This window comes from Desmodus rotundus, chromosome 7 (assembly GCF_022682495.2).
Source record: "Desmodus rotundus isolate HL8 chromosome 7, HLdesRot8A.1, whole genome shotgun sequence".
NCBI lineage: Eukaryota > Metazoa > Chordata > Mammalia > Chiroptera > Phyllostomidae > Desmodus > Desmodus rotundus.
Window position 1 is genome coordinate 76024021 of NC_071393.1, and position 27821 is coordinate 76051841.

The following is a 27821-nucleotide window of genomic DNA, read 5'->3' on the forward strand; positions in this document are numbered from 1 at the left end:
ATATTCATAAACCTACGCACTTGGCAATCCCCAAAGCACATGCATATGCTGGATATTTAGCAAACACTTAACTGCAGATTTTTAAAACATATCAGCTTTTCTTGCAAAAACAAATATTACCATATGAGGTCTGTCCAGAAGGTCTCCAGCCATGTAATATAAAATTAAGATACATTTACTGAAGATACAAAATATAAGAAACATTGTACATAGGACAATGACATCTCAGTCCTCTTCAAAGTAGGCACCTTGGGACCTCACACAGTTCTCCCAATCTCCATCAGCTGCCCTGTTGTATTTTCCTGAATCTCACTGACAGTCTGAAATCTCTTCCCTTTCAAAGGTGATTTTAGTTTTGGCAAAAGCCAGAAGTCACAGGGAGCCAAATCTGGGCTGTACAGGGGCTGAGTCACCTGGGTGATTTGATGTTTCACCAAAAAACTCCACACAAGATGTGATGCATGAGTGGGCACCTTGTCATGATGAAGCTGCCAATCACCAGTTGCCCATAGCTGCAGCCTTCTGAATCATCCAAAAAGTTTCCATGGAGGAATGTTCAAGCTTAATACAAAATTTGATGTAGATTCATTGCTCTACTCTCTCAGTCATAATGTGACCACACAGTACACATGCTCACTCAGGGGCTTCTGCTGCCCCCACTGACTAGTACAATGAGGTCGTCATTGTTCATGCATGCACATTCCAGTCCACTCTCCTTGGCTGCCAGGTTACATAGATGTTGCGAAAACTGTTTCTATTATGTTAACAATGGCTAGAGTTTTTCCGGACAGACCTTGTACTTCCAAAGGAACTGGATTGAAAAATACCTTAAGAGATCCTGCCCAGAAGGATTTAGGCAACATAAAAGTTAACACTAAAAGAGATTTATCAAAGAACAGAAATCCCTAACATATTTTTATAAATGAATCTAGTTTTAAAAAGGGAGACATAAGCTTTACAAGACACTTCAATAAAGGAAAAGAGACTCCACCCTCGCTGGTGTGGCTCAGTGGATTTAGTACAGGCCTGCAAACTAAAGGGTCGCTGGTTCAATTCCCAGTCAGGGCACAGTTCAATTCCTGGGTTGCAGGCTGGGTGCCCGGTTGGGGGTGTGTGAGAGGCAACCACTCATTGATGTTTCTTTCCCTCTCTTTCTCCCTGCCATCCCCTCTGTCTAAAAATAAGAGGGAGGGAGGGAGGGAGGAGAGAAAGGGAGAAAGGGGGGGAGAGAGGGGGAGGGGGAGGGAGGGAGAGGGAGGGGGAAAGAGAGAGAGAAAGAAAGAGAGAGAGAGAGAGAGAGGAAGGAAGGAAGGAAGGAAGGAAGGAAGAAAGAAGGAATCTTTAAAAATCAGAGACTCCATATTTATCTATGGAAAGAACAGGGCAGGTCAACCACACGCCTTGAAAATTCTGATGTTTCTGTCTGGAGACAAGCATATTTGACACAACATGCTTTCATGCTTCCACAGATGGTGTTTGGGAAAGCACATATTTAAAAAGTTAACAGCAAATTAAGGAAGGTCTTAATGATGATACTTTTCAATTCTTTATCAATAACCAATTAAAACACTATTTTGTATTAATGTATCAAGTAATTGTTGGAAAAAAAGTACTGCTTTACTTCCTGACCGACAAAGGCAAACACTTCCCTCGGGGCATGGAACGGAGGGCCCAGATCAGCTCCACCCTGCTACCATGCTGTAGACACTCTATCCATAAGCTTTTCTGTTAACTTGCTCTAACTATATCACAACAGCTGGTTGATAAATAAAGGTTTGCGCCTTTTTTAACAGCATCTATCTGTAGAAACTACTTATAGGCCACACATCTGAACAAGTATATCAGGAAAAAAAATAAGGAAATGCCCCAGATGTCCACAATGTGAACCAAGTAAGACAAGTTAGTTACTTCTCAAACAAGCTGGCATTCAAAACCTAAAAAAATACTCTCTTCACATTTTTAACCAGATCACAACCAAAAATTATACTGCTACAAATATAAACAGAAAGCCTTAACATCAGAAAGCCAGTATTCAAACATGAAATCCTGATAACAAAAATCACAAATTAAAGACAGGGAGAAATAATAACTGATAACTACTTGTCCTATGGTATAGACTAATAATGACAGTTTCCCTTACAATAAATGCTCCATGTAAGTGAACGATTTGAGATTTTGGTTTTTTTTTATAGTTTTGTCAGCTGTTTTTCTTGCTTGCCTTCTTGCCTTCTTTACCTGCTTGCCTTCTCCCTTATAATTTGTTACAGGCCAAAACCATATTAAAACTTGTTAGCACTGTACCTAAAAAATCAGTAAATAAGAACTAAAGTGCTCTCCTCTAAATAAAAGGAGTTTGGGTAACGCTGACATTTATATTGTCAGCTCAGAGGCTTCTAATGCTTTCTCCTTAATTATTTGACTATGCTCCAAATAACTGAAATGGTAGAAAATCTCCACGCCACCATTAAGTTGATGGGTGGGAGGAGAGGAAAAACAAGTACACATGGTTCAGTTATGTTAATAAGACAAAATGGGCTCTGGCTGGTGTGGCTCAGTGGATTGAGTGCCGGCCTGCAAATGAAAGGGTTGCCAGTTCGATTCCCATTCAGGACACGTGCCTGGGTTTCGGGCCAGGTAGGGGGTGTGAGAGTCAACCACACAATGATGTTTCTCTCCCTCTCTTTTTCTCTCCCTTTCCCTCTCTAAAAATAAATAAATAAAGTCTTTTAAAAAGACAAAACGTGTGTGTGTGTGTGTGTGTGTGTGTGTGTAGCTAAATGTAAATCTATGCGTGCACACAGCAGAGGTTTGGGTAGGGTGCACACCAAACTGCTGACCTTCCTCCAAGAGGGGAGCAGGAGCTGGGGCGGGCGGGTGGCAGTTAGACGACATTTTTTACTTTTTACGAGTCTGTATTGACCATGAACAAAAATCGTAAGTAAATAAAATTTGTTTTTTAAATTTTTTAAATAGCTGATTAGTGATCTTTGAATATAATAGGCTTTAGTCTTCAAATAAAACAGGCTTCTCTCCTAATAACTAGACTTTACTGACCTCATTTGTTTTATTTTATAATACAATCAGGTAGCAGGCAAATAGCCCAGAAAATTCCAGAAGGAAGTCTGTTGGAAATGGGATTAAGTAATTAAGATATTCCACATATAGTCAAAGTTTGACTGTATTTCATAGGTTTCCAATGATAATGAGTTAAAGGTGATATACGAGTATATGGAAGGTATTACAAAGGCCCTTCACACTAAATCTGAGTGAAAGAGTCTTTCATGCTGCTGAGAAAACCTAACCTTCACACAGGAAGGGACTGAGATCATGGGAAAATTCCACTAATATGCTAAACACGTGTTGAAAGTTTAGTAACGATATGCCCACATGACACAAAACTGTATTACTTAAAATGTATGTAACTGCAAATGACTCAGGCTGACATCCTGATCAAAGTTTGTAACTACTATGCATAGAACAAGATATTAATTAGTATTTCTCTGTTTCCCAGTGTTTCTCTGTTCCATGTTGTCTCCAAATTTCAAATTCATAGAATTCAAAACATCAAAAAAGGAACCACAGATCACGGGAAAAACGACATGGAATATACACATATGCCACATTCGATTTTTTAAAGGTGCTTACTTATTAGATTTTCTTTCCTTAAACATCTCAAGCCTTATGTCACAAAACAGCATTCTTAAATACCCATGGTTTGTACTTCAAAATTTACACTGGAGAGTCACTGCTACTGAGTGGACTTAGGACTTCTCAGATTACTCTAGCAACACTAAAGCTTTATCGATTGCAACAATTTGTAACACAGCTGCGGCAATAATATAATGTCTTTGTTGCAGGGCTGGTAGGAGGAATGACAAAGTTTGTTAATGAGAGAACTAGCTCATCCCAATAGGCCTTTGTTATAATCTACTTATTAGAGCCTTTGTGAATTCTACAAATTTGAGATGCACAAGGATTTACTCTTTATGAATGACAAAAGAATCTGTTGTACTTATTATTAATTCTAAAAGATATCTCTATGCCACAAGGTGCTATTCATTTATGAAAGATTACTGTAAATAAGCTGACAGGCCTCATCAGCACTCAGATCCCCCCCACACACAAGTTCATAGAAGACAGCCGTTCCCATACCTGCCCTTCAGGTTCTCCAGTTCCCTGTGATGCAACATGCTCCTCATGTGTTCGTCCATCTCCTTCAAAATTAAAGAAAGCAGATTAAACTAAGGGGGATTGCTCTGGGGGAAAACATTCCTCTGTTCCCATTCAACTAACAACTGGGGTGCAAGCTCCTGGTGTTAAAAGTGTTTGTTGTGGTTACTCGTCTCAATTCAACACTGTAATCAGTTCTGCAATAAATAATTCTTCAGCTATGTTATTGACATATTTCATTTTTAAATAAAGGAATTTTTAAGAAAGACCTATTTAAGTGGCTTTCTTAAAAGGTTAGAAGGCTTAAAAGGTTATATTGTTTTTAGAAGGCAAATGCTTTAAGAATCAATTATGTGGGTTAAAGTCTACTCTGATATAAGGAATTTACTCGTTTACTTAAAAATAAAAATAAAAATAAAAACCTCTGAAACCACATAACTCCTCAACTATTTAACTACTTTTCTGCATACTCTCTCTTCCCCCACTCGATTGAGAGTTTCTCAAACGTAAGTTAGAATTTCTATTGATATCTTGGCCAGGGCCTGGCATAGTGTTAATATCCACTGAACGAACAGATAAACACATCAGTTTTAGACAGAACTTGTGGATATATCAGAACTTTTCTCTATGGCTGGTCATGAAGTTTTTAAAAACTACTTGGATTACAGCAGCTCAGTCATGCCTTCATTTTCATTGCCTGCTACCCCCAATTGATTTGTTTGGTTCTAATGAAGAGTTTGAAAATTTACTAGGTTTCTCCCCTGCCTCCATTTTCCCTGCCCCCTACATGGGAAGAAAATCAAATCTTTGGGAAGAACTTACACTTTAAAACATGTGCACATATATGCATATAACTCAAAAAACTCAAAAAGCTGTAAATGTCTATCCCTTTGTCATGCCAAGTACATGTAGCCAGCATGCCATAGAGAATGGCTTTTTAAAATTGTCGTTCAAGTACAGTTGTCTCCATTTTCACACACCCCCCAGCAACCCCCCATCCTGCCTCCCACCCTCAAACCTACCCCCTTGGCTTTGTCCCTGTGTCCTCCATACCCGTTCCTTGTTGGCCCGCCCTCTATTACCCTGCTTCCCCCTCCTTTCTGGTAACTGTCAGTTTGTTCCTTATTTCAGTGTCTCTCTGGTTGTATTTTGCTTGCTTGTTTGTTTTGTTGATTAGGTTCCACTTACTAACATACATAATAAAAGGGCTTCTGTAATTGTTAAGTATTACTATTAATTGTGTCCTGTGCTTAAGTATTTCAAACACTTCCTCACTTGTGCTACAAAACACGGCTGAGGGAGTATCATTAACTTCATAAGGACACAGGCATGCCGAGCACCTAACTAACTCATTTATTCACCAAACATTTACCAATGGCTGATTATCAAGTATAGAGCTTATTATTATTAATGAAGCTGTAAGAGTGAAAATGTCCCAGTTTTGCCCTCTCAGAGTCACAGGTAATCAAGTGGCCAAACTAGGACTCACACCCTGGCAGATCTGATACCAAAGCCAATGTTTCAAACACCATGCTACATTGTAGAGATTTATCATTATATACAGCTTATTTGTCAAAAAGCATGCAACCTAACGACCTAGCCTTAATTCAAGTTATCTACTACGATGTGACAAATGAGGCTGTTTTTCAAAACTCTCCCTTAAATGGCAATTTTCTGAAGATGACCATCACTTCCTTCTTATCCCCACAAATGCTACATTTGGAGGGGACAGCTTACATGTGATCCCTTCTAACCACAACTGATTAGCCACTAACTGGAATGAACAGTGGGAACTGAACACTCAGTCAAGTTAGTGATGTAACATAAAATGGAAAAGAAAAATCCATGAACAGTGCACACCTGCCCAAATCCCTACCGAGTGTTCCATTTTTCCTTGGGAGTAGACAGATTCATGCCGAATCCCTTTTCTTAAGCTGAAATTAAGTGGGTTCTGCTTCTTGCCATGAAACCATTCCTGACTCAAACAGTATTCACCAAAATGAGTTATTCTGATATAAAAACCAATTCTACATTCTATTTTGATTATAAAAATGTTATCATTCAAAACTAGTTTTAATGTGACTTCTGTTTGTCTAAAACATTTCCCAAATCTTTTCCGAAATTTGCGTATGAAATTCTCTCCCACCTTGCTCTAAGAAATGAATGCAGATAGAGACACACTGAGCTCTCACAGCAACTGGTGAGGGTTCACAGGCACAGGATTAAAGTAACAGTCACAAATGTATACCTGCTCAGTTACCAAGCTTCTACTTAGTGCCTTTTATGTTAACCAGTATTGTTTTTTAAAAAAGGAGGAGGAAGGGGAAAAAAGAATTTGATGGCTGAACAAACCTGAAAAACAATGAATAATATTAAAATATTTAACTCCAGCGCCTCTCAGTCCTTCATAAGTCAACAACCATCAGGACACTCAGGGACACAGTAAACAGCTCATACTTAAGTCACTCTAAGGTCCTTTTCTCCTCCAAAGTGTATTTGGAAAAACCAAGGTTATACTAGAACCTTGTATATTATATACTATTATATACTATACTATATTATACACTATTATATACTATACTATAATATACGAGGTTCTCCTCCTCCCCCAGTATCTCCTCCTTTGGGAAACTAGAGAGCTCCGCTTCAACATACATTGTTCACGTTCTCTCTAAAAATAAGTATCAGCATTATCTCTTTCAATTAACCCAATCTGCTAGTTTCTTAGACCACATTAATTTTAACACTTAAATCCCTTGCTTAAAGACAATAGTTGGCTTACCCAAAGGCAGAAGTGGAAAAGTATGAAGAGATGAAAACATGTTTCAAACCAGAGTAGAAGAAATGCCAAAAGGACTTAAAATGGCAAAATTAGTATCACAAGACAGGGCTGCTGCTCCATCAGCGTCTGAGCCCATGCCGCGGAGTGTCTGTCTATCCGCTTCACATCTTCTCAATTTCCCATCCCTCGAACATGCAAGGAGCTATAAGGAACTTTTGGTTGTTCAAAATTTGCATAGCCCTGGCCGGTGTGGCTCAGTTGGTTAAAACACCATCCTGTAATCCTAAAGGTTGTGGGTATGATTCTTGGTCAGGGCACAAGCCTGGGTTGCAGGTCTGGTCCCCAGTCAGGGTGTATTCAAAAGGCAATCAGTCAATGTTTCTCATATGGATGTTTCTGTCCCTCCCTTCCCCTTGCTCTAAAATCAATAAGCACGTCCTTGGGTGAGGGTAAAAAAATAAAAGAAAAACCCATTGGGCCCTTTAAAGAAAATGTTTGCTGACCCTTGCCCTAAACTGAGGCCATAATGATCATTTAAAAAAAAAAAAAAAAACTTGTATAAAACCTGGTCTAAATATTTTAAAACTAAAAGAGCAGTTGTTTGTTTTTCTTTTGTAAAAGCAGCAGGCATATTCTTAAGCATTTTAAAATCTCACCCAATTTTTCCATCACTAACCAAAATCCTATACAGGAAAAAATATTCTTCACCCCAGCCTACTGGATGGATCATAATCAAACTCCTCAGTCTTACATTCAATACTGTTTATCAACTGTCTTCACTTAAATTACGAATTAACCCTGACTGGTATGGCTAGATGGATTGAGCGCCAGACTGTGAAGCAAAGGGTCACTGGTTCGATTCCCAGTCAGGGCACGTGCCTGGGTTGCAGGCCAGGTCCCCGGTGGGCGGCGCATGAGTGGCAACCAGACACTGACGTTTGTCTCCCTCTCTTTCTCTCTCCATTCCCCCCCACTCTCTAAAAATAAATAAATAAAATCTTTTTTAAAAATTACAAACTAAATTGCAGTCTCATTATTCCGCAGATGAAACTGTTTTAATCAGATAAGCCTTCATATTGACTCTAGAACTGTTATATACTATTCTACCTTTGTATCTTTGCACATGATGCTCTCCCACCTAAAATACCTCTTCTCTAGTTCTTGTGAACCATCTTATTACCAAACATCTTTCATGAAAGCTCACAATAATCTTCCTAGTTCTCTGAATTTCCAATGACAATAAAGAACAGCTTAAAAGCACAGAGAAAAATATTCCTCAATATTTAAGCTATCAGCACTACTTTGAAAGCAAAGGATAAAGGCAAGAAAAAGCAAAAAAGTGAGACAACTTGCAGCCAATTTCCCTAAGGCACAGGTAAATTCTTTTTGTCTTAAAAATGCCTGTTTTTCACCCTGGCTGGTGTGGCTCAGTGGATTGAGCATGGACTGAGAACCAAAGGGTCGCTGGGTTCGATTCCCAGTCAGGGCACATGCCTGGGTTGCGGGCCAGGTCCCCAGTGGGGGCTACGTGCGAGGCAACCACACATTGATGTTTCTCTCCCTCTCTTTCTCCCTCCCTTCCCCTCTCTCGAAAAAATAAATAAAAATTAAAAACAAAACAAAAATGCCTGTTTTTCTTTGTGCAACATCCCCACCTTGTGGACATCTAGGGTATTATTAATACCACTTCTGCTGTGTGGCACTTTGCACACACACAGGCAAAAACAGAGTGCAGGTGCAAATAATGCCGTACTCCTTACCTCTCCTTAGCTAATTAGAAAGTAGTATAACCTCAAATAACCTACACTTTAAGGTATTTTCTCTATAATCGGCTATGAAGTAAACTTCTCTTTATTATCTACTTTTGAGTATCCTCAGATTCTGGGTAGAGGTTTAATAATATAGTTACTGGCTTTAGGAGGTTTACTTAGAAAGAAACCAGTGGAATAAGACTATGGTTTAAGAAAGAAGCAAAATAGACAACAAAAGTTGTTACCCATCTACAAATTTCATACGGTGTCTCTAAAAAATGACCAGTCATAAAGCCTCAGAGTCTCCCTCTTCTATTATTACCTTTTTTGAGCTGTACACAATGTGGCACAATATGCATTTTCGTTCTCGTACCATAGTGACCAGATCTGAAGCACTCAACGTCACACCTGCAATGAGGAAGTAACATTTAGTAACCTTTTCCCCCTCAGTGTCTTCTTAGACTCTTCTTAGCATGGCCAAAAACACAAGTCTTGTATCTCCCTCACCTCCACCCTGCTCCTCCCCGAGTCTTCCCATCTTGATAAGTGAAAATTCCAATTTTCCAGGGCAAAAACTTTGAGAATCATCCTTGGTCCCTCTTTCTCACTCCACATCCACCATCAGCACATCCTGTCAGTCCCACCTTGAAATACAGATCCAAACCCCAGCCATTCCTTACTACTTAGCATACCATCACTGGCACCAGCCTACTGACTTGACTTCTTAATTCTACTCTTGTCCTCTTACAGTCTATTCTCAAAACAGCCAGAGATTCTCAGAATGAGATTCTAAAAATTTAAGTAAGATCACTTAACTCCTGTGATCAGAATATTCCAGTAGACTCCCATCTCACTCACAGAAGATCCAAGTCCTTTGTCATGAGCTACAAATCAGTTTCTTACCTACTCCCGGACTCCACGCCCTACCCACTCCCTCTGCCCCTCTGCTCCAGTCACACTGCTCTCCCTGCTATTCCGTGATCCACAGACCAGGAATTCTCCTACCTTAGGGCTTCTTCTGTATTTCCTGTGCTCTATGCCTGGGATATTCCCTAAAACATCTTTACACTTCTATGGCCCACTCTCTCATGCTGCCTCAAGAGGTCTTCCTTGACCTCCTGCAAAAAAAACTACTTTCTCACCCCCATTTCCACTATTCCCCTATTAACCTGCTTAATTTTTATTTTTTAATAGCACTGTGGTAGACTGTTTTCATAGGTGGCCACATTATCTCCCACCCCATGTACTCTTTTGCTGTGTGATCTTGTTATCACCACCCATCAAAAAGTGAGTCTATTTTTTCTCCCAGTGACCTGTTTTGACGAATAAAATGTGATCAAAGTGACAATGTAATTTCTGAGGATGCACCTTAAAAAGCTGCAGGTTCTGCCTTTGCACACTTTAACACTCTCTCGGAACCCAGCCACTACGCTGTGAGAAGCCCAAGCCATAAAGAGAGGCTAAGGGAAAAAAAACTAATGCCTCAGCTGGGCAGCCAAACCACCACCAAACAGTGTCGAGCCAGTGAAGCCATGTCAAGTGTTCCAGACCCATCTGCCAATGAGGGCTCCCAGCTAAGTCCGGTTAAAGGACCATGCAGATGAGCACTTTTCAACCCACAGAACTGTAAGAAATAAAATCACTGTTTTAAGCCAGCAATTTTGGGGTAGTCTGTTACACAGCAAGAGATATCTAAAATACGCATCTTCTACTGCCTGACACAGTATATATTTATTTTTCTCTATTTACCCCACTTAAAAATTAAGTGCCCCGAGAACAGGGACTTTGTGTATTTTGTTCACTAGTACAGGTGTAGCACTGAGAACGGTGTCTGGCACACTGCAGGCACTCCACAAGCATCTGCAGAATTGTTCCATCTGGAACTATCTTGGGTTATTAAATGTGAGGGAGAGAGAGCTGGGTAAATACTGGGGTTTGGATTAAGACCAGGGATTTTCTATTTTATAATCTCCCGTACTTTCCCCGGGAGTCCCTGCAAAGATACTCTACATGAGAATTTAATGGCACTCTTCAAGCAGCACTGTTTTCCAGTAACACACACACACACACACACACACACACACACACACACACACACACACCTCTCGCAGGTGTCTGCTCCCTTGCCTGGCTTTATGCCTTAGGGGACTTAAAACCATCAGGCAATGAAGTCGTAAACTACCCTAATTTAATCTGTAACTCCTGGACTCGTAGTAAAGGGCCAGGGAGGAGAGCCCTAGGGCCCTCTACTTCCCCTGGTCACTCAGCAGTCTCACTGCTATCACAACCCACTTCCTACCACTACTTACTGTCTAAAATAAGTTCATTTAGTAACAAAGTACAAAACACCAAGATAATACAGGGTAACATTTGCACATTTGAGAAAGCTGAATGTCAAATAGCTAATAAAACAAAGCAATACACCTTTATGGATAGGTAAAGTATTATCTACGCTTCCAGGTATTGCTAATAATCTGGGGCTAAGCCTCAAAGCATAATTATTCTTTTAATTCCCTTTTATCTTAACATTTACTTCAACTTTACTGGTTACATGCAGTATTTTCTTACTTCATTTAACAAGCATTTACTCAACACCGCGCACTGTTCTAACACTTGGAGAGACAGCCCTGGCCGGTGGCTCAATTGGTTGTAGTGTCATCTGTACACCAAAAGGTTAGGGGTTCAATTCCTGGTCAGGGCATATGTGGGAAGCAACCAATCTATGTCTGTCTGTCTGTCTGTCTCTCCTTCCCACCCTTCTTCTCTCTCTAAAATCAATATATATATATGTTTTTAATTTTTAAAGATTTTATGTATTTATTTTTAGAGGGGGTAAGGGAGCGAGGGAGAGAAACATCAATGTGTGGTGCCCCTCACACGCCCCCTACTGGGGACCTGGCCTGCAACCCAGGCCTGTGCCCTGAGTGGGAATGGAACCAGCGACCCCCTGGTTCACAGGCCAGCACTCAATCCACTGAGCCACACCAGCCAGGGCTAAAATTTTTTTAGTAAGTTGGGGAAATAGTGGTAAAGAAACTATGTCCAGAAATGCTTTTGATACTACTTCAAGTTATTAACCATCAAAGTAAAACAGGAATAAAAAACTTAGAAGCAACAGTCAATGAAAAAGTGACACTATTTGGCACAGGCAGTAGCAGTCATTGTGGAGTTTTTATTTATTTATTCAACTGAGAATTAAGCACTAAAATACAAATTGTGTTTCTATTTAACAAAGCCAAAGACATCAACTCCTAGTAAATGGATAAAGAAATAAAACTATGTAGTAAAAATATTCTCTATCAACCTTTTAACTATATTCCCTTTTTATTCACTTTTTCCTTTCATAACCTCCATGTTTCTAATCTGCATTTATTAAGTTCATTTTCACTTTTGAATAAAATCAAAAAGGATAATAGCAAAGTATTTAATCAATAAGTAAGACTGAGTAGTATTTATACTCTGAACTGATATGATTTCAGCCAAAAACAAAGGAACTTTCACTTGTACATCTTTAAAATGGGTAAACACGTGACTTCCACTAAGCTTTCTGAAATCCAGAAATTAGCTCACAGCCTCACTCACACACAGGAACCACCGACTCTGAGATGTCCAAGTGCCTGAGAAGCTACGTCGTACATGTCAAGCCGGTGCATACAATTCAACTCCAGGTGTCCTCCCTTTAAACCTCACGTTTCCCACCCCTTTACACTACACCCACTGGGAAATCTTTCCAATTTTCTCCAAATAATTACGAGAAATAGCTGTGATATTCCTTAGTCATAATAGCCAAAAAATCTTACAATTAAATTCCTTTTCTTAACATCCTAATCACTGTTTTCAATAGAACTACCATTCCCTTAGTCAAACCCATCTCACCGTTTTTCTTCCTTTCAGATTCCCACACCTCCACACCAAGTCCTGGTGGGCTGCTGCTTCTCACTGCCGCCTGCTCCTCAGCCTGAGGAACCTGCGCAGCCTCGGATCTGCTCCTCTCCCTTCACCCCTGCCGCTAACACCTAAACAAGTTCTGTATCTAAGCGGTATATCAGAATTGCTCACCTACCTTACCAATAAAAATAAATACAGTTGTGCAGACAGAGCAGAACTATTGCATTAGAATCTCCAAAACCTCCATTTTGTATTCTTTATGCTCTCCCCATTCTTATGCAGTAGTTCCTCAAAGGTGACTTCAATTAGTCAGCGAGAAAGCCTTCCGAATAACCACCATCTCATAACACTGTAACCCACCTCAAAGGTCAATGTCAGACTATTTCTCCAAATATTTATTATGTAACTCAAGGTTGGAAATCAACTTTTAGTGTCAAAGAACTTTATCTGGAACATTGTTACATTCCCATTTTACTGTTTAAACCACCTGCGAAACCAGCAAGAATGGGCTGTTTGACAGCAGGTACATCTCCCTAGCCTTCCCGCGAGAAAGGGATCGGTCTTTTCACATACCTCTAGCATTCACTACAATAAAGCCATAAGTACTTAAGACATTCAAACTCTGACATGGAGCCAGCTCAGACTCTATATGACAATAATACACTATGAAACACTGAAGAAAAAAACGTTTATTTATTTATTTGTTGGGGGCGGGGAGGATGCAGTGGTACTGTGATTAGAACCCCCCTTTTTTTGAATTCCACAAGTAACTTTCCATGCCTCCACCTTCACCTTGACAGAAAACTAATCGATTTCTAGGAGCAAGATGGGGCAACAGAGAAACAGCATTCAGGGATAGAACAAGTTTTGCCATTAACCCCAGGTCACCCAAAAGGTATGGAACAAAAATATGACTGGCACTTCTGGGAGGTCCTCGATTTGTTGAGTGGGCCTCTCAGAAAGTTTCAATGCTCCTAGCTAAGTTGACAACAGAAGTCAGGAAGTATTTTGGGGCACATCGACATATAACCACAACTTTCAAAGGCTTATTCTGGGTAACTGTCCTATTTGCTAGTTCTAAGTTCTGGCTGGCTTCTGTTTCCCAAGGCAAGTGATTGGTGGTTTCCTGCATTCCTAAGCATTTTACTCAGTTGTATTCCTACTTTTTATGTTATCTGCCATAACACCACATTTAGCAGAAGTATATGTAGCAACCACTCTTCATTACTAAGCATAGTGCTAAAACAAAGATAGAAGTTAAAGCTGTGACTCGGGAAAAGGAATTAATAAAAAAAGCCCCAAATGAAGCTGTTCATATTGCCCATCACCAGCAAGGAAATGAAGAGGGCACATCTTAACTCAGAATGAGAACTACTGTCAGGTTCCAATCCCTTACTCAATTGTGAAGTTTGGCAAGCATTATGTCCTAACAGAAAAAGTAAATGAGAAAAAACACTGGGATAACACCAATGCTAATGAAATAATTAAAATATTAGCAAAAGTGCCCTGACTGGTGTGGTTCAGTTGCTTGGGCATCATCCTGCAAAGTGAAGGGTCGCCAGTTCAATTCCATGCCTGGGTTGCAGGTTCAGGTCCCTGGTCAGGGGACACATGAGAGGCAACTGATTGATGTTTCTCTCTCACACTGATGTTTCTCTCCCTTTCTTTCTCTCTCCCTTCCCCCCTCTCTAAAAATAAATTAATAAAACCTTTTAAAAATACATTAGCAAAAGCTGTCATCATTTAAGAGAGTAAGTCCCAAGCCCAAAGATAGCTAGTACAGACAATGTTTTTAAGGGTTTGGCTGGGGTGGGGAGAAAATACAGACAACTATAATTGAACAACAATAAAATAATGTAAAAAAAAATAAAATAAAATCAACTTAACAAAAAAAGTATTACTGGTAGCTTGTTGCATTTATTTAAGTTTAAAGTTTGCATTCCTGTATTCAACATATCATTTACATATATTTCCAAGCAACCCCAAAGGGCACAGAGCAATTAAAAATTCTGTGACATGAATTTTTTAAATGTATTTATTGATTATGCTATTACAGTTGTCCCATTTCCCCCCCCCATTCCACTCCATCCTGCCCACCCCCTCCCTCCTACATTCCCCCCCTATAGTACATGTCCATGGGTCATACTTATGAGTTCTTTGGCTTCTACATTTCCTACACTATTCTTACCCTCCCCCTGTCTATTTTCCACCTATCATCTATGCTATTATTCTCTGTACCTTTCCCCCCCTCTCCCCCTCCCAATCCCCTATTGACAACCCTCCATGTGATCTCCATCTCTATGGTTCTGTTCCTGTTCTAGTTGTTTGCCTAGTTTGCTCGTTTTTGTTTTAGGTGTGGTCGTTAGTAACTGTGAGTTTGCTGTCATTTTTACTGTTCATACTTTTTATCTCCTTTTTCTTAGGTAACTCCCTTTAACATTTCATATAATAAGGGCTTGGTGATGAACTTCTTGAACTTGACCTTATCTGAGAAGCACTTTATCTGCCTTCCATTCTAAATGATAGCTTTGCTGGATACAGTAATCTTGGATGTAGGTCCTTGCCTTTCATGACTTCAAATACTTCTTTCCAGCCCCTTCTTGCCTGTAAGGTCTCTTTGGAGAAATCAGCTGACAGTCTTATGGGAACCCCTTTGTAGGTAACTGTGTTCTTTTCTCTTGCTGCTTCTAAGATTCTCTCCTTCTCTTTCATCTTGGGGAATGTAATTATGATGTGCCTTGGTGTGTTCCTCCTTGGGTCCAGCTTCTTTGGGACTCTCTGAGATTCCTGGACTTCCTGGAAGTCTATTTCCTTTGCCAGATTGGGGAAGTTCTCCTTCATTATTTGTTCAAATAAGTTTTCAGTTTTTTGTTGTTCCTCTTCTCCTTCTGGCACCCCTATAATTCGGCTGTTGGAATGTTTCAAGATGTCCTGGATGTTCCTAAGCCTCTCCTCATTTTTCCGAATTCTTGTTTCTTCATTCTTTTCTGGTTGTATGTTTCTTTCTTCCTTCTGGTCCACACTGTTGATTTGAGTCCCAGTTTCCTTCGCCTCACTATTGGTTCCCTGTACGTTTTCCTTTGTTTCTCTTAGCATAGGCTTCATTTTTTCATCTGGTTTTCGAACAAACTCAACCAATTCTGTGAGCGTCTTGATAACCAGTGTTTTGAACTGTGCATCCGATAGGTTGGCTATCTCTTCCTCACTTAGTTGTATTTTTTCTGGAGCTTTGAAGTGTTCTGTCATTTGGGCCTTTTTTTTTTTTTTTTTTTTTTTTTTTTTTGGTCTTGGCCCGTCTGTTACTTAAAGGGGTGGAGCCTTAGGTGTTCCCCAGGGCGGGGTAACACTGGTGGCTGTGCTGTGATGCTGTATGTGGGGGAGGGGCCGAGAGGGAGCAATGGCGCCAGCTCCACTCTCCTCCGGGTTTCAATCTTTCACTCTGCTACCCACAATCAAACTGGGCCCCTCTGGTGCTGGTTCCCGAGTGGGTGGGCTGTGCACGCCCTAGGCCCCTGTGGGTCTCTCCAAGAACCTCTCCTGTGAGGCTGGGAGTCTCTCCTACTGCTGCTCCACCCCCCACGGGCGTTTTCAATCAGAGGTTTGAGGCTTTATTTCCCCATGCTGGAGCCCTGGGTTGTGCAGTCTGCTTCACTCCCCGCCATTTGTCCGGTTTATCTGTGCGTGAATGTGGGGCCTCGGGGTGCTACCCTCCGCTCTGCCTGCCCCTCTCTTGGCCACTCTGAGTCCGGCCCTCTCGGTTTATCTGTGCAAATGTGGGGCCACAGGGTCTGCTAGTGGTCAGACTGCCTGCCCCCTTCGTCCCACACTCCGCCATTCTCGGTCCCGCCACAGCCACTCGAGTCCTCTCTGCCCCAGTGCCCATCTCCACCCCTCCTACCGGTCTGGATGAATGTTTATTTTTTATTTCCTTGGTGCCGTTCTATTTTCTGTCAGTTCTGGTTGTGCGAGGAGGCGCAGTGTGTCTACCTACGCCGCCATCTTGGTTCTCCCGACCCTGTGACATGAATTTTAATCACTGTACGCTAATGAGTGAGCCTATTTGCCCAATATTCTTCTCAAACACCTCTGTCATTCTCCATGCATCTTGTTGGTATGTTCAAGAGTCTTTTCTACTTCATACAAGTCTGACTACAGTAGCAATCATCTTCATTATTTCTTCATCTTTTAAGTTCATGATTGACTATAACACAGTAATGGTGTGATACGTTAAAGCATTTACTTTAGCTGTTTAATGGATGTTAATAGTTTTCTAAATGCTTTTGTCCTATATTTTAAAAATCATTGTTTCTGAAAAGGTCACCACAGATTTTATTAGATTTTAGGGGAGATTTTATGTGCTGCTAAAGTGGTGGTGTTTGCAAAATTTTGGAATCTGCAAGAATCTTCAACATCTTGTACATGTCAAAAGTCTAAAGCTTACTAAAAGTTCACATGCATATTACGTATGTGGCAGTGACATATCCAAACATGTCAGCAAGCATGTAGCAAAAAATATGCACAGACAAGATCTGCTCTGTTCAAAAGCTGAGCATTCCAACACCTTGAAAAATATTAAAGGGCTCAAATTTACCTTGAAATTACCAACCTACAGGGAATAGTTATATCCTAGCCTGCTAAGTGGCCTCCGTGCCCCCTCAAACTATTCAGTAATCCCAAGCTTTCAGAATTCTCTATACTGCAGCATAAGTAATCTCTTAAAATGCAAATGCGATGAACTCCACAAGATACTTCTTTTGTTTTTAAATTTAAAGTCAGATATAGTTTCAAGAAATTAAAAGGCAAAAAATATTTACATTTATCCAGATATTTACCATTTCCGGTGCTCTTCATTAACTTATTAAGATTTAAGTTTTCATCTAGTTGCCATTTCCCTTCAGTGTAAAGAACTTCCTTTAGCATTTCTTATATGGCAAATCTGCTAGCAATGAATTCTCTTGGTCTTCTTTTATCTGACAATATTTTACTTCCCTTCATTCTTGAAGGTTATTCTACTGAATCTGGAGTTATGGGTTGTCAGATTTTTCTTTCAGCATTTTAAAGATTTTCTCTATCCTCTCTCGCCTCCATGAGTACTATTCTATATAGAGCACGTTTTCTTTGGCTACTTTATAGATTTTTCCTTTTATTTTTGGCTTTCAGCAGTCTCACCATGAAGCACCTGGTTATGGTTTTCTTCATTTGGAAATCTGAAGTATGAATTGTTTTCCTGTCTTGATCTTTCTTGGGGTTTGCCAAGCTCATTGAATCTGTTAGTTTATGCCTTTCACAAAATTTGGGAGAGAGTACACTACTCTCCTAAAATCCTGTAACTTTATACCACTTACCACAACTATGGCTACTGCTGAGGCAGGCAGCAGAGCAGCAGTTGTTAACCATACCCAACTCAGTATCCCCTTTTCTTAAAAAATATTATGGGAATCTGCATTTATACATAAATGAGGGATTATTATAATAATTCGTACTGTGCTCATCAACCAGCTTCCCCAACTGTTGCCACATAATTTTTTCTTAAGAGATATTTTTGTACCTTCTTTTTATTATAAGTATTTTGTATTAACTCCTTAACCTTCCTGAAATGAAATTCAGGGCTAGTGTAACTTACATGTGTAAAATTTTAAATGTCAATATAATGTGCTAACTGTAACAAAAATGAAAAGTAATTTATCGTAAAATATCTGTATTTCAACATAAATGCTTGGGCATGACTCTATTAGATGAGTAAAGGACGAGAGCAAAATCCACGCAGCCAGCCAGCCTGTGTTTAAAACCTGGCTGTACCCATTTACTAGCTCTGTGTCTTGAGCAAAGTAATTAATCTTCTGTGCTTCAGTTTCTACATTTATAAAATAAAAATAATATCAGTACTGTCACAGGGCTGTTATGAGGAATAAGAAAATCAATATAAAGTATTTTGCACAGGACAGGTATTAAATCTTTGCTATATTTGGTCATCAGTATAATTATTTGCTTAATGACTACCTTTCCCAATAGAGCGTAAGCTCATGACAGCTAGCAGGAGTGTCTGCCTCGTTCACCATTTTATTCCTACTACCTGGCACACCCTCTGGGATAGAAGAGGTATCCAATGTTTGTTGAATGAATGAATACAAATTAGCAAGACGTTTGAAACAGAAATATAAACAATAAAAACTAAAATGTAACCACAATTAGTATCAGTTTAGGTTATACTACTAAGACACTTCTAAACACGAACATCAGAATTTACACCGATGACTCACACACACGTGGAAGCACACCCAAGAACCTGGTTGACAGTTACTGCCTCTGGGGGAGGGATGGAGAGCCTGGGGTTGGGGGCTGTACTTTTTACCGTAGACCCCTCTGTACTTCCCAAAATTTAAGCTACAAGATATATATATATTCTTTTTTTAAAAAATTAATTTTTTAAAATCGTGTTTTTTTAAACAAAGACTTTATGCCCAAGAACCAATACTATACATGTTTCCATGTACAGAACTTTTTTGGAGCTTCAGAAATCATGGAGAGGTTTGGCTTTCACGCATTCTGAACTTCCAGAATGGCGCATTACAGACTATCACACTACACGGATCTACACCAATTTAATGGTAATCCAGAAAGTCTGACGTCACTAGATACTGATTACATGTCCAAAAAGATACAAAGAAGAATAAATTTACAGAACAATTTTACATTTATATACCAGTTTATGCTTTATAAATATGATGGAAAAATGCATGACAATGGAATTCAACAAAAATATTTAAGAGGTCTACCACCTTGAGTAAATTTTAATCTCTCCAAACATCAAACTCCTCTCCTGTAAAATGAAAGTAGCCCTGACTGGTGTGGCTCAGTGGGTTGGGTGTCTTCCAGCAAACCGAAAGGTCATTGGTTCGATTCTGATCAGAGCACATGCCTGGGTTGCGGACCAGGTCTCCAGCTGAGGGTGTGTGAGACACAACTGACTGACGTTTCTCTTGGCCATCAATGTTTCTCTCCCTTGCCCTCTCTCTAAAAGTAAATAAATAAAATCTAAAAAAAAAAAATTGTTAAATGAGAACACTGCCACCTCATTCTCAAGGATTCAGTTTAAATATTTTAAAAAAGCAGCAGCAGTAACAATTTCTTGCAGTGACCTCTATCTTTTTAAAGGTAATTATATTTTGATTGGGTAATACTAGTTGTTTCCAAATTTAAAAGGTACAAAGTGGCTTACCTCTGATTTCAAGGGGAGAAACGCAATTTTCTAACAGGACGCAGACTCAGACTTACCACCTGAAGCCAACAATCAATCGCAGAACCACCACTGCAGGAAAACCAGCGTACACAGCATGGCCTATGGCATAGTCCCCAAAATGTTCAACCTGAATCTAATGACATATTTAGCTCTATCTTCTAGTTCATATTAACAAATTAAATGATATAATTAGGAATCAATCAGATAAATCCAGATAACTAACCAGGTCTCTTCAACCAGTCATGTTGCAAAAAGGAGAAAGGGAAAGAGATTAAAAAGTAACTATTCTAGACTTAAAAGACTTTTGAGACATAACCCAAGTGCAATGCATAGATTTAACTGGAAATCGAATCAAAAATGGTTGAAAAAGAGGGACAAACTGAACAATTTTAAGGGTTGGCTATTAGGTAATGTAGAGGAATTATTCAGGGATTGTGATATTGAATTATGCCGGAAAATGTTATTTTAATTAGACACATACATAAAGTATTTGAGGTGAAATGTCAGTGTCTTGCAACCATTCAAGGCCGGACAGGTTCACACAGGATTCAGGCAGACGGAGGAACGTACACAGGGTGGTGGGAATGCCTGACATGCCTTTATTCTGGGGTGGGGCGATCCACGCACGCTGTAAGCCACATGTCGTGCTACGTGTGGCACCGTGTGTGGCATCAAGGGAAGTCCCAACTCCCTTATACACTAAATGCACACAAAGCCCACAAGGGGCCAAGATATTATATAACAAACGTGATTCTGTGCACACAGGCCCATTCTCAAGGTTATGGGAATGCTGCTTATCAGGCCCGATGAGGGAATGAATCCGACTGACTCCGTTTACCCCACAGTCAGAAATAAAGGCAAAGAGAACAAAATATTACTAGATTTTAAAATCTGAGTGACCAATTCACAGGGGTTCAATATGGGCTTTCCTCCACTTTTCTGAATGTTTAGTTTCCATAATAGAAAAAAATTCAGAGGCAAAAAAAAGGATAACGACTAATTTAAAAACAAAAACCAACTAGACTTGCCAGAAAATCAAACTGTATGGAAGTCCAACAACCAAGGAGTTAAAGAAGAAACATTCATCCAGACTGGTAGGAAGGCAGGACAGGCAGCTGGAGCAGAGAGGACCCTCGGCAATGCGACTTACCCGACTGACCCAGCAGGCGAGGTGGAGGCTGGCAGACCAGAGGGTCCCACATTCGAGTGTGGCTAAGCCAGGAAGAACAACTGGGGAGCAAGAGTGACTGTGCAATCCAGGGTTCCAGCGTGGGAAACTAAAGCCTCAAAATGTGTGGCTGTAAAACCTGTGGGGGTTGTGGCAACATGAAAAACTCCCAGTCTCACAGGAGAGTCCACTACAGGGAGCCACAGGGTCTTAGAATATACACCAGCCCATCCACCCAAGATTCAGCAGCCGAAAGGGTACAATCTGCTTGTGGAAAGCAAGGGAAGTGCTAAAGGTGGGGTGAGGGCCAAGCAAGCATATTGTTCTGTCTCTGACCCCTTACCCACATATAGCACCACAATGCAGAGAGGTGGGTTGCCCAGCCTTGACCAATACCTAAAGTTCTGCCCCTTACAACATAACAGGTGCACCAAGACAAACAAATATGGCTCAAATGAAATAAGAGATCAAAACTTCAGAAAAATAACTAAGTGACAAGGAGATAGCCAACCTATCAGATGCATAGTTCAAAACACTGGTAATCAGGATGCCCACAGATATGTTTGAGTATGGTCGCAAAATAGAGGAAAAAGTGAAGGCTATACAAAGTGAAATAAATAAAAGTATACAGGGAACCAACAGTGAGAGGAAGGAAACCAGGACTCAAATCAAAGATTTGGAAGAGAAGGAAGGGATAAATTTTCAACTGGAACAGAATGAAGAAAGAAAAATTCAAAAAATGGGGAGAAGCTTAGAACCTCTTGGACAACTTTAAATGTTCCAACGTCCAAATCATAGGGGTGCTAGAAGAAGAGGAAGAGCAAGAAATTGAAAGCTTATTTTAAAAAATAATGGAGAACTTCCCCAATATAGCAAAGGAACTAGACATGCAAGTCCAGGAAGCTCAGATCCTGGAAGCTCAAAAAAGTTGGATCCAAGGAGGAACACACCAAGACACATCTTAATTAAATTACCCAAGATTAAGGATAAAGAGAGAATCTTAAAAACAGTAAGAGAAAAAGAGACAGTCACTTACAAAGAAGTTCCCATAAGACTATCAGCTGATTTCTCAAAAGAAACCTTACAGACAAGAAGGGACTGGCAAGAAGTATTCCAAGTCATGAAAGGCAAGGACCTCCATCCAAGATTACTGTATCCAGCAAAGCTATCATTTAGAATGGAAGGGAAGATAAAGTGCTTCTCAGATAAGGTCAAGTTAAAGAAGTTCATCATCACCAAGCCCTTATTATATGAAATGTTAAAGGGACTTATCTAAGAAAAAGAAGACAACGAAAACCATGGACCGTAAAATGACAACAAACTCACAACTATCAACAACTGAATCTAAAAAAATACAAAAACAAAAAGAAACTAAGCAAACAAGTAGAACAGGAACAGAATCACAGAAATGGAGATCACATGGAGAGTTATCAGGAGGGAGGAGGCAGGGGAAGAATGGGAGAAAAAGTACAGGGAATAAGAAGCATAAACAGTAGGTACAGAATAGACAGGGGGAGGTAAAGAATAGCACAGGAAATGGAGAAGCCAAAGAACTTATATGCATGACCCATGGACATGAACTAAGAGCGGGGAATGCTGGAGGGAGGGGGGGTGCAGGGCACAGCGGGATAAAGGGGAGAGAAAAATGGGACAACTGTAATAGCATAATCAATAATATACACTTTTTAAAGAAGATTTTTAAATTTTTTTTTAAAGAGAGGGCATGGGAAGGAGAAAGAGAGGAAGAGAAACATCGATTGGTTGCCTCTCGAACACCCCCAACCAGGGACAGGGCCCAACACCCAGGCATTTGCCCTGACCAGGAACTGAACTGGCAACCTTCCTGTCCTGGGGACACTGCCCAAACCACTGATCCACACAAGTCAGGGCTACCAATTTGTACTTCTTAATCCCTTCATTTTGCACCCATTCCCCCAACCACCTTAAATCTGGCAACATCAAAATGTTCTCTGTATCTAGGAGTATGTTTCCATTCTGCTTGTTTATTTTGTTTTTTAGATTCCACATATAGGTGAAATCATGGGGCATTTGTCTTTCTCTATTTGTTTTACTTAACACAATACCCTCTAGGTTCAGCCTTGTTGCAGATGGCAAGATTTCATTATTTAAATTAATTGACCATAGATATGTATGTACTGCCATTTATTATTCATACTTTTTTCTTAAAAAATGTTTTCTTGCATTTCAATGAATTTTTTAAAAAGATTTTTATTTATTTTTAGAGAGAGGGGAAGGTAGGAAGAAAGGAAAATACCAACCATGTGGTTGCCTCTCACACACCCTCTACTGGGGACCTGGCCCACAACCCACGCCTGTGCTCTGACTGGGAATTTCATGCAACCCCATTAAGTTGCCTTTGATTGTAATGTATAAAGTAAGATGCAAAACTACCATTTTTCCTGAGCATTTTCTCAAGGTATAGATGTTTTGCTTCCTGGTAATTGTCATCAATTTGCCTCAATAAACTCATAAAAATTCTTACAGGGGTGGACGTTTCTGTTCTGTTGACAGACCCGAGTGTATCTGGCACATGTAGTAGGTACTAAATGAATCCAAGTCGAATCTAAATATTATCTTCCATTGTTTCTTTTACTACCGAACTTGAGAACAGGGCTTAAAACAAATTTTAAGGTTTCCCATGGAGTTCAGAACAGTACTAGTCTCTTACTAAGTGCTGAAAAGTTATTTTGGCTCGAGTTAATTATATACAAACTATTATAGTGAACAAAGCACTCATTTGCTGGGTAGGAGAAAAACTTACCCTTAACTAATATGGCAGTCCCAAGTTGCTAAGAGACATGGATATCTCAAACTTCCCAAGATGACTTAATCTCAGACTTTCAAAAAATGATTCTGACTCTCAGAGATGATTAAATGAAGCAGATTGAAGGGATAGTGGGATACCAAGCCTTCGCTCCATAATTATGCACCGAGATTCGGACTAAATATTAAATTGACACATAGTAAGCGCTCCATGATTCTATTATTAAGACACACGCCACAGGGACAGAAGACGGAAGGAGGAAGAACAGAGGCTCAGTCAGGAGAGGTCGGAAGGTGTCCCTGGCCTGAGACCCATAAGCCTTTAAGCACTGGGGTGTATCAGTAGTGGCCGCGCCGGAGGCCTACGGAGGTGAGCGGCCTTCCCTAAAGGTCACGGATCTGCAGCCACGTTTCCTGCGGGGGCGGGGATCAAGAGTGGAACGCCCCCGCAAGAATCTGTACACCGAAGCCAGAGACATCTCTGGCCAGTAAACCTGCGCAGGCTCCGGAAGAGGACGACCAGGCTGACCCAGCGCCGCAGGCTGCAGGAGTAGAGACCCGGCCACGTCCTGCAGCACCAAACCTCCATAAGGGTCAGACCACCGGACCCTTGGGCTCCCATACGCCTCAACGCCCCCCGGACCCTAGATACTCACACTCACAGCCGACCCCTCTTACTCCATCAGGCCGCCGACGCCTGGGCGAGGGAGCTTCCCGATGCCCCCTCTGTTTCGGGTCGGCGGCCCACTCCCCGCCCGCTCCCTCCGGGCGCCGCCACCGCCGACCCCGCCCCCACCAGCGCGCAAGCGCACAGAGCGATCATCACGCTTTTTTTTTTTTTTTCCCCCTTTTCAGTGCGCTTTTCTCAATAATCTAGCTTTATTTGGACACGCGGTAGTGAACAACGGACACAAGGGAAAGGTTTTACTCAAAAAAATCTTTCTACCTCTCTCCTCCTGTTTCTCTCTCTCTCCCTCTCCCCTCCTCCCTTTCTCTGCCTAAAACTCAATAAATTTTTTAAAATTAATAAATAAAAATTACCAAACATTTTTTTAAAAAAAGAATGAAAAACGCCCAAAGTCAGCCTGACTTGCGGAAGACAACCCGCTGCACCGGGCACTCCTGTGATCAGCATCCTTGGCTACTTTTTCATTTTCTTTACTATCAATATCTCTAGGCCTCCCTCTTGCTCTTACTCTTTTCCTAAGTCTCCACCATTCCATTTAGGTAGTGGCAACGGTTTCAGCTAAATTTCCAACCACTCCTTCCTTGTAAAACTTCCTGCCGCTTAGTGGAAGTTAAAAAACCTATAGAACAGACAGTCCTGAGTTCAAATGTTGACCTAGGCACTCATTTGTGACTTTGGACAAAGTTACAAGTTCTTATGGAACTTCGGTTTCCTCAGAGTTAAAATTAAGATTATCTTATTTCTCAGGGTGTTACCAGTTTTAAGTGAGTAGACAATCCACCAATACCTATGATTATATTCTTATTAATACCTATTGTTTATATTTTTTTATTAAACATAGCTTATATTCATTCCCACAGGATACTATTTAGTGACTAAAACTAGTCGGATAAACCAAATTACATTAAGGTTGACAATAGTGTGAAGTGTACTCCTCCCATATTATCGAGCCTCTAATTATATCTATGTTTAACAGGACCTTCAATGCCTCAAAGTAAGCAGCTCCCTCCAGCTATGTGTAAATCCAAATTTGCTTCTAGAGGATTGAGCAACTATTCCAATTCTGTATTTGTGACATCACAAGTCCTTGAAACACTTGAGGCCTAGTATGCTGCTCAACCTACTCTCCTTTAAAGACATGCAGTGGAAGAACTGCTATGCCTATAAGCTCCGGGCCATAATCCAAGGAAAAGCTTATAGAAGACCACAGTCAGCTGTTGGTGAACATCAAGGTAATCCTAGATCGCGGTTTCTCAACCTTGGCACTACTGACAATGTGGAGATAATTCTTGTTCTGTAGTGTGAATTGCAGGACATCTAGCAGCATCCCTAGACACTAGATGTTTCTAGTGCCCCCCTTACATCTCCCAACCACCCACCCCTATCAACAATCAGAAATGTCTCTAAACATTGCCAAATGTCCCCTAGAAGGCAAAAATGTCCCTGGTAAAGAACCATAGCATTATACCACTAAGCATCGCAACCCTAAATGAACTCAACCATACACTTTCTCCAGTTCTACCCTCAAAAAAGTGATTACTGCTTGAGAAAGCCACACAGGAGAGCAGACCAAGTAAGTTCATTTTACCGATTGTATACAGGCCCTCAACGCTGCTTATTAGTCCTATTATTTTCTCTGGCCAACTTGCTCTTTCACTTTCTACAATATTCCAAATCTTCTCCACTTCCCTTAAAACTCCCAACCTCTTTTCTATCAACAGTTTCACAGAGAAAATGGAGGTCACCAAATAAGAACTTCTTTAACTTCCTGTTACAAAACCTACAAACTTACACACAGATACTTCCTTTCTTCATGATTGAGGAGGTATCTCTCTTCTAAGACATTGTTGCCAGGAGTACTTTAGATTGCCTTTACTCTCACCATTTCAAGATCCTTTACCACTGACTATCACTTCTCTTCTTTTTTAATTGTATTTCCCCCATTTCCATCTATCCCCCTTATACCCTTTTCCCCCGCTCTCCACCCCTCCCCCACTCACTCTCTTTATTCAGCTATATTTTCTCACTTGTATCTTCCTTATCAGGCTTAAGTTTTTTTTGCTTTAATTCTACCAAAACTCAAAACAACAACAACGAAACCAGAAACAAAAATCTTTGACCTCTTGTCATCCTCTTTCCTCCCTCCTCTCAAGGCCAAACTTTCCAAAAGCATTCTATGACTTGCCCCCATTTCTGCATCTCCTCTCTTCAAACTACGGCAGTCTATCTTTCAACCTCATGGTTCCACCACATCGTTCTACCACATAATTGTCATTAAGATCACCAATGACGTTCAAAAGATAATTTCTCAGGCTTCATCTTCCTTGACCGTGTAGGAATACACTACTCCTTTGAATACCTCCCCCCACTCTCTCTCCCTCCCTCCCTCCCTCCCTTCCTCTCACAATTCCCAACACTATTCTTCATTCTTAGAGGTGCTTGGAAGGATTCCTGTACCTGCTTAAAACCCTTCAATGGTTCTCAGTGCTCATAGTATAAAGTCCAGGCTCACTAGTCCAAACATGCAAGACATTCCTAGATCTAGCCATGGCCAACTTGAAAAAAAAATTGTTTTTAATCCTCACCTGAGGACATTTTTTCGTTGTTTTTAGAGAGAGAGGAAGGGAGAGAAAGATGTGAGAGAGAAACGTCAAGGTGAGAGAGAAGTATCAATTGGTTGCCTCACTATGCACCCTGACTGGGATCGAACCCACCACCTAAGTATGTATGTGCCCTAACCAGGAGGATGTAACCAACTGAGCCAAGTCGGCCAGCGCCATAGCCATAGCCAACTTTTAAAAATTTATTCCCCTCTTCACCCAGAGATATATGACGAACTCTAAGCCTCTAACCAGGAAGAACTACAAGGAATTTCCAGAAGTCTCCATGTTTTTCTTGGCATAAGCTCTTCCCAATGAACAGTCTGCAAAAGTCTGTCTTCCTCCCTCCCCAACTTCCTGGGGAACTCTTTATCCTTCATGATTCAAAAGTCACTTCCTCTGGGAACCTTTGCAGACACCCCTCAAAATAAGGCGCTTTGTTCATTGTGTGCCAACGCTGTCTCGGGTTTTCTATATGCCACACGCTGTGTTCCATCCACTGTAACTTGTATACATCTCCCAGTCTAGACACATCAAAAGACGCTGGAGGGCAGGGGAGGCAATCCGTCCGTCTTCTTTTCGCAGCGTTCATCTCGCACAGTGCCTGGCACACGGTTTGCCCTCACTAAACGTTTGCTGCACGAACACTCCCCACCTGCAGGAAGGAGTCCAACTATCCCGTTAACGGGTGAGTCCCCAAGCTCTCCGCCAGCGTGGCAGGGATATTTAAACCCCCAGCACCGTGATTGG

General features: G+C 40.8%; 1 protein-coding gene across 5 annotated transcripts in view; it reads right to left on the reverse strand.

The window, feature by feature from the left end:
* ZNF106 (zinc finger protein 106) overlaps positions 1-24579 on the reverse strand; it is a 58783-nt gene extending 34204 nt beyond the window's left edge. For 2 of the 5 annotated variants that reach the window (XM_045202112.2, XM_045202110.2), the window contains exons 1-4: positions 24440-24573; positions 20982-21138; positions 9026-9111; positions 4153-4214 (exon numbers count right to left, since the gene is read on the reverse strand). In XM_045202112.2, the coding sequence (XP_045058047.1) occupies positions 4153-4214; positions 9026-9111; positions 20982-21033 (200 nt within the window). In that variant the 5' untranslated portion in view covers positions 21034-21138; positions 24440-24573. Of the gene's footprint in view, positions 1-4152; positions 4215-9025; positions 9112-20981; positions 21139-24439 lie in introns of all 5 variants that reach the window. The other 3 variants (XM_045202113.2, XM_045202111.2, XM_024568402.3) reach the window with 2 other exon arrangements.
* Between the last annotated feature and the right edge of the window lie 3242 nt (positions 24580-27821).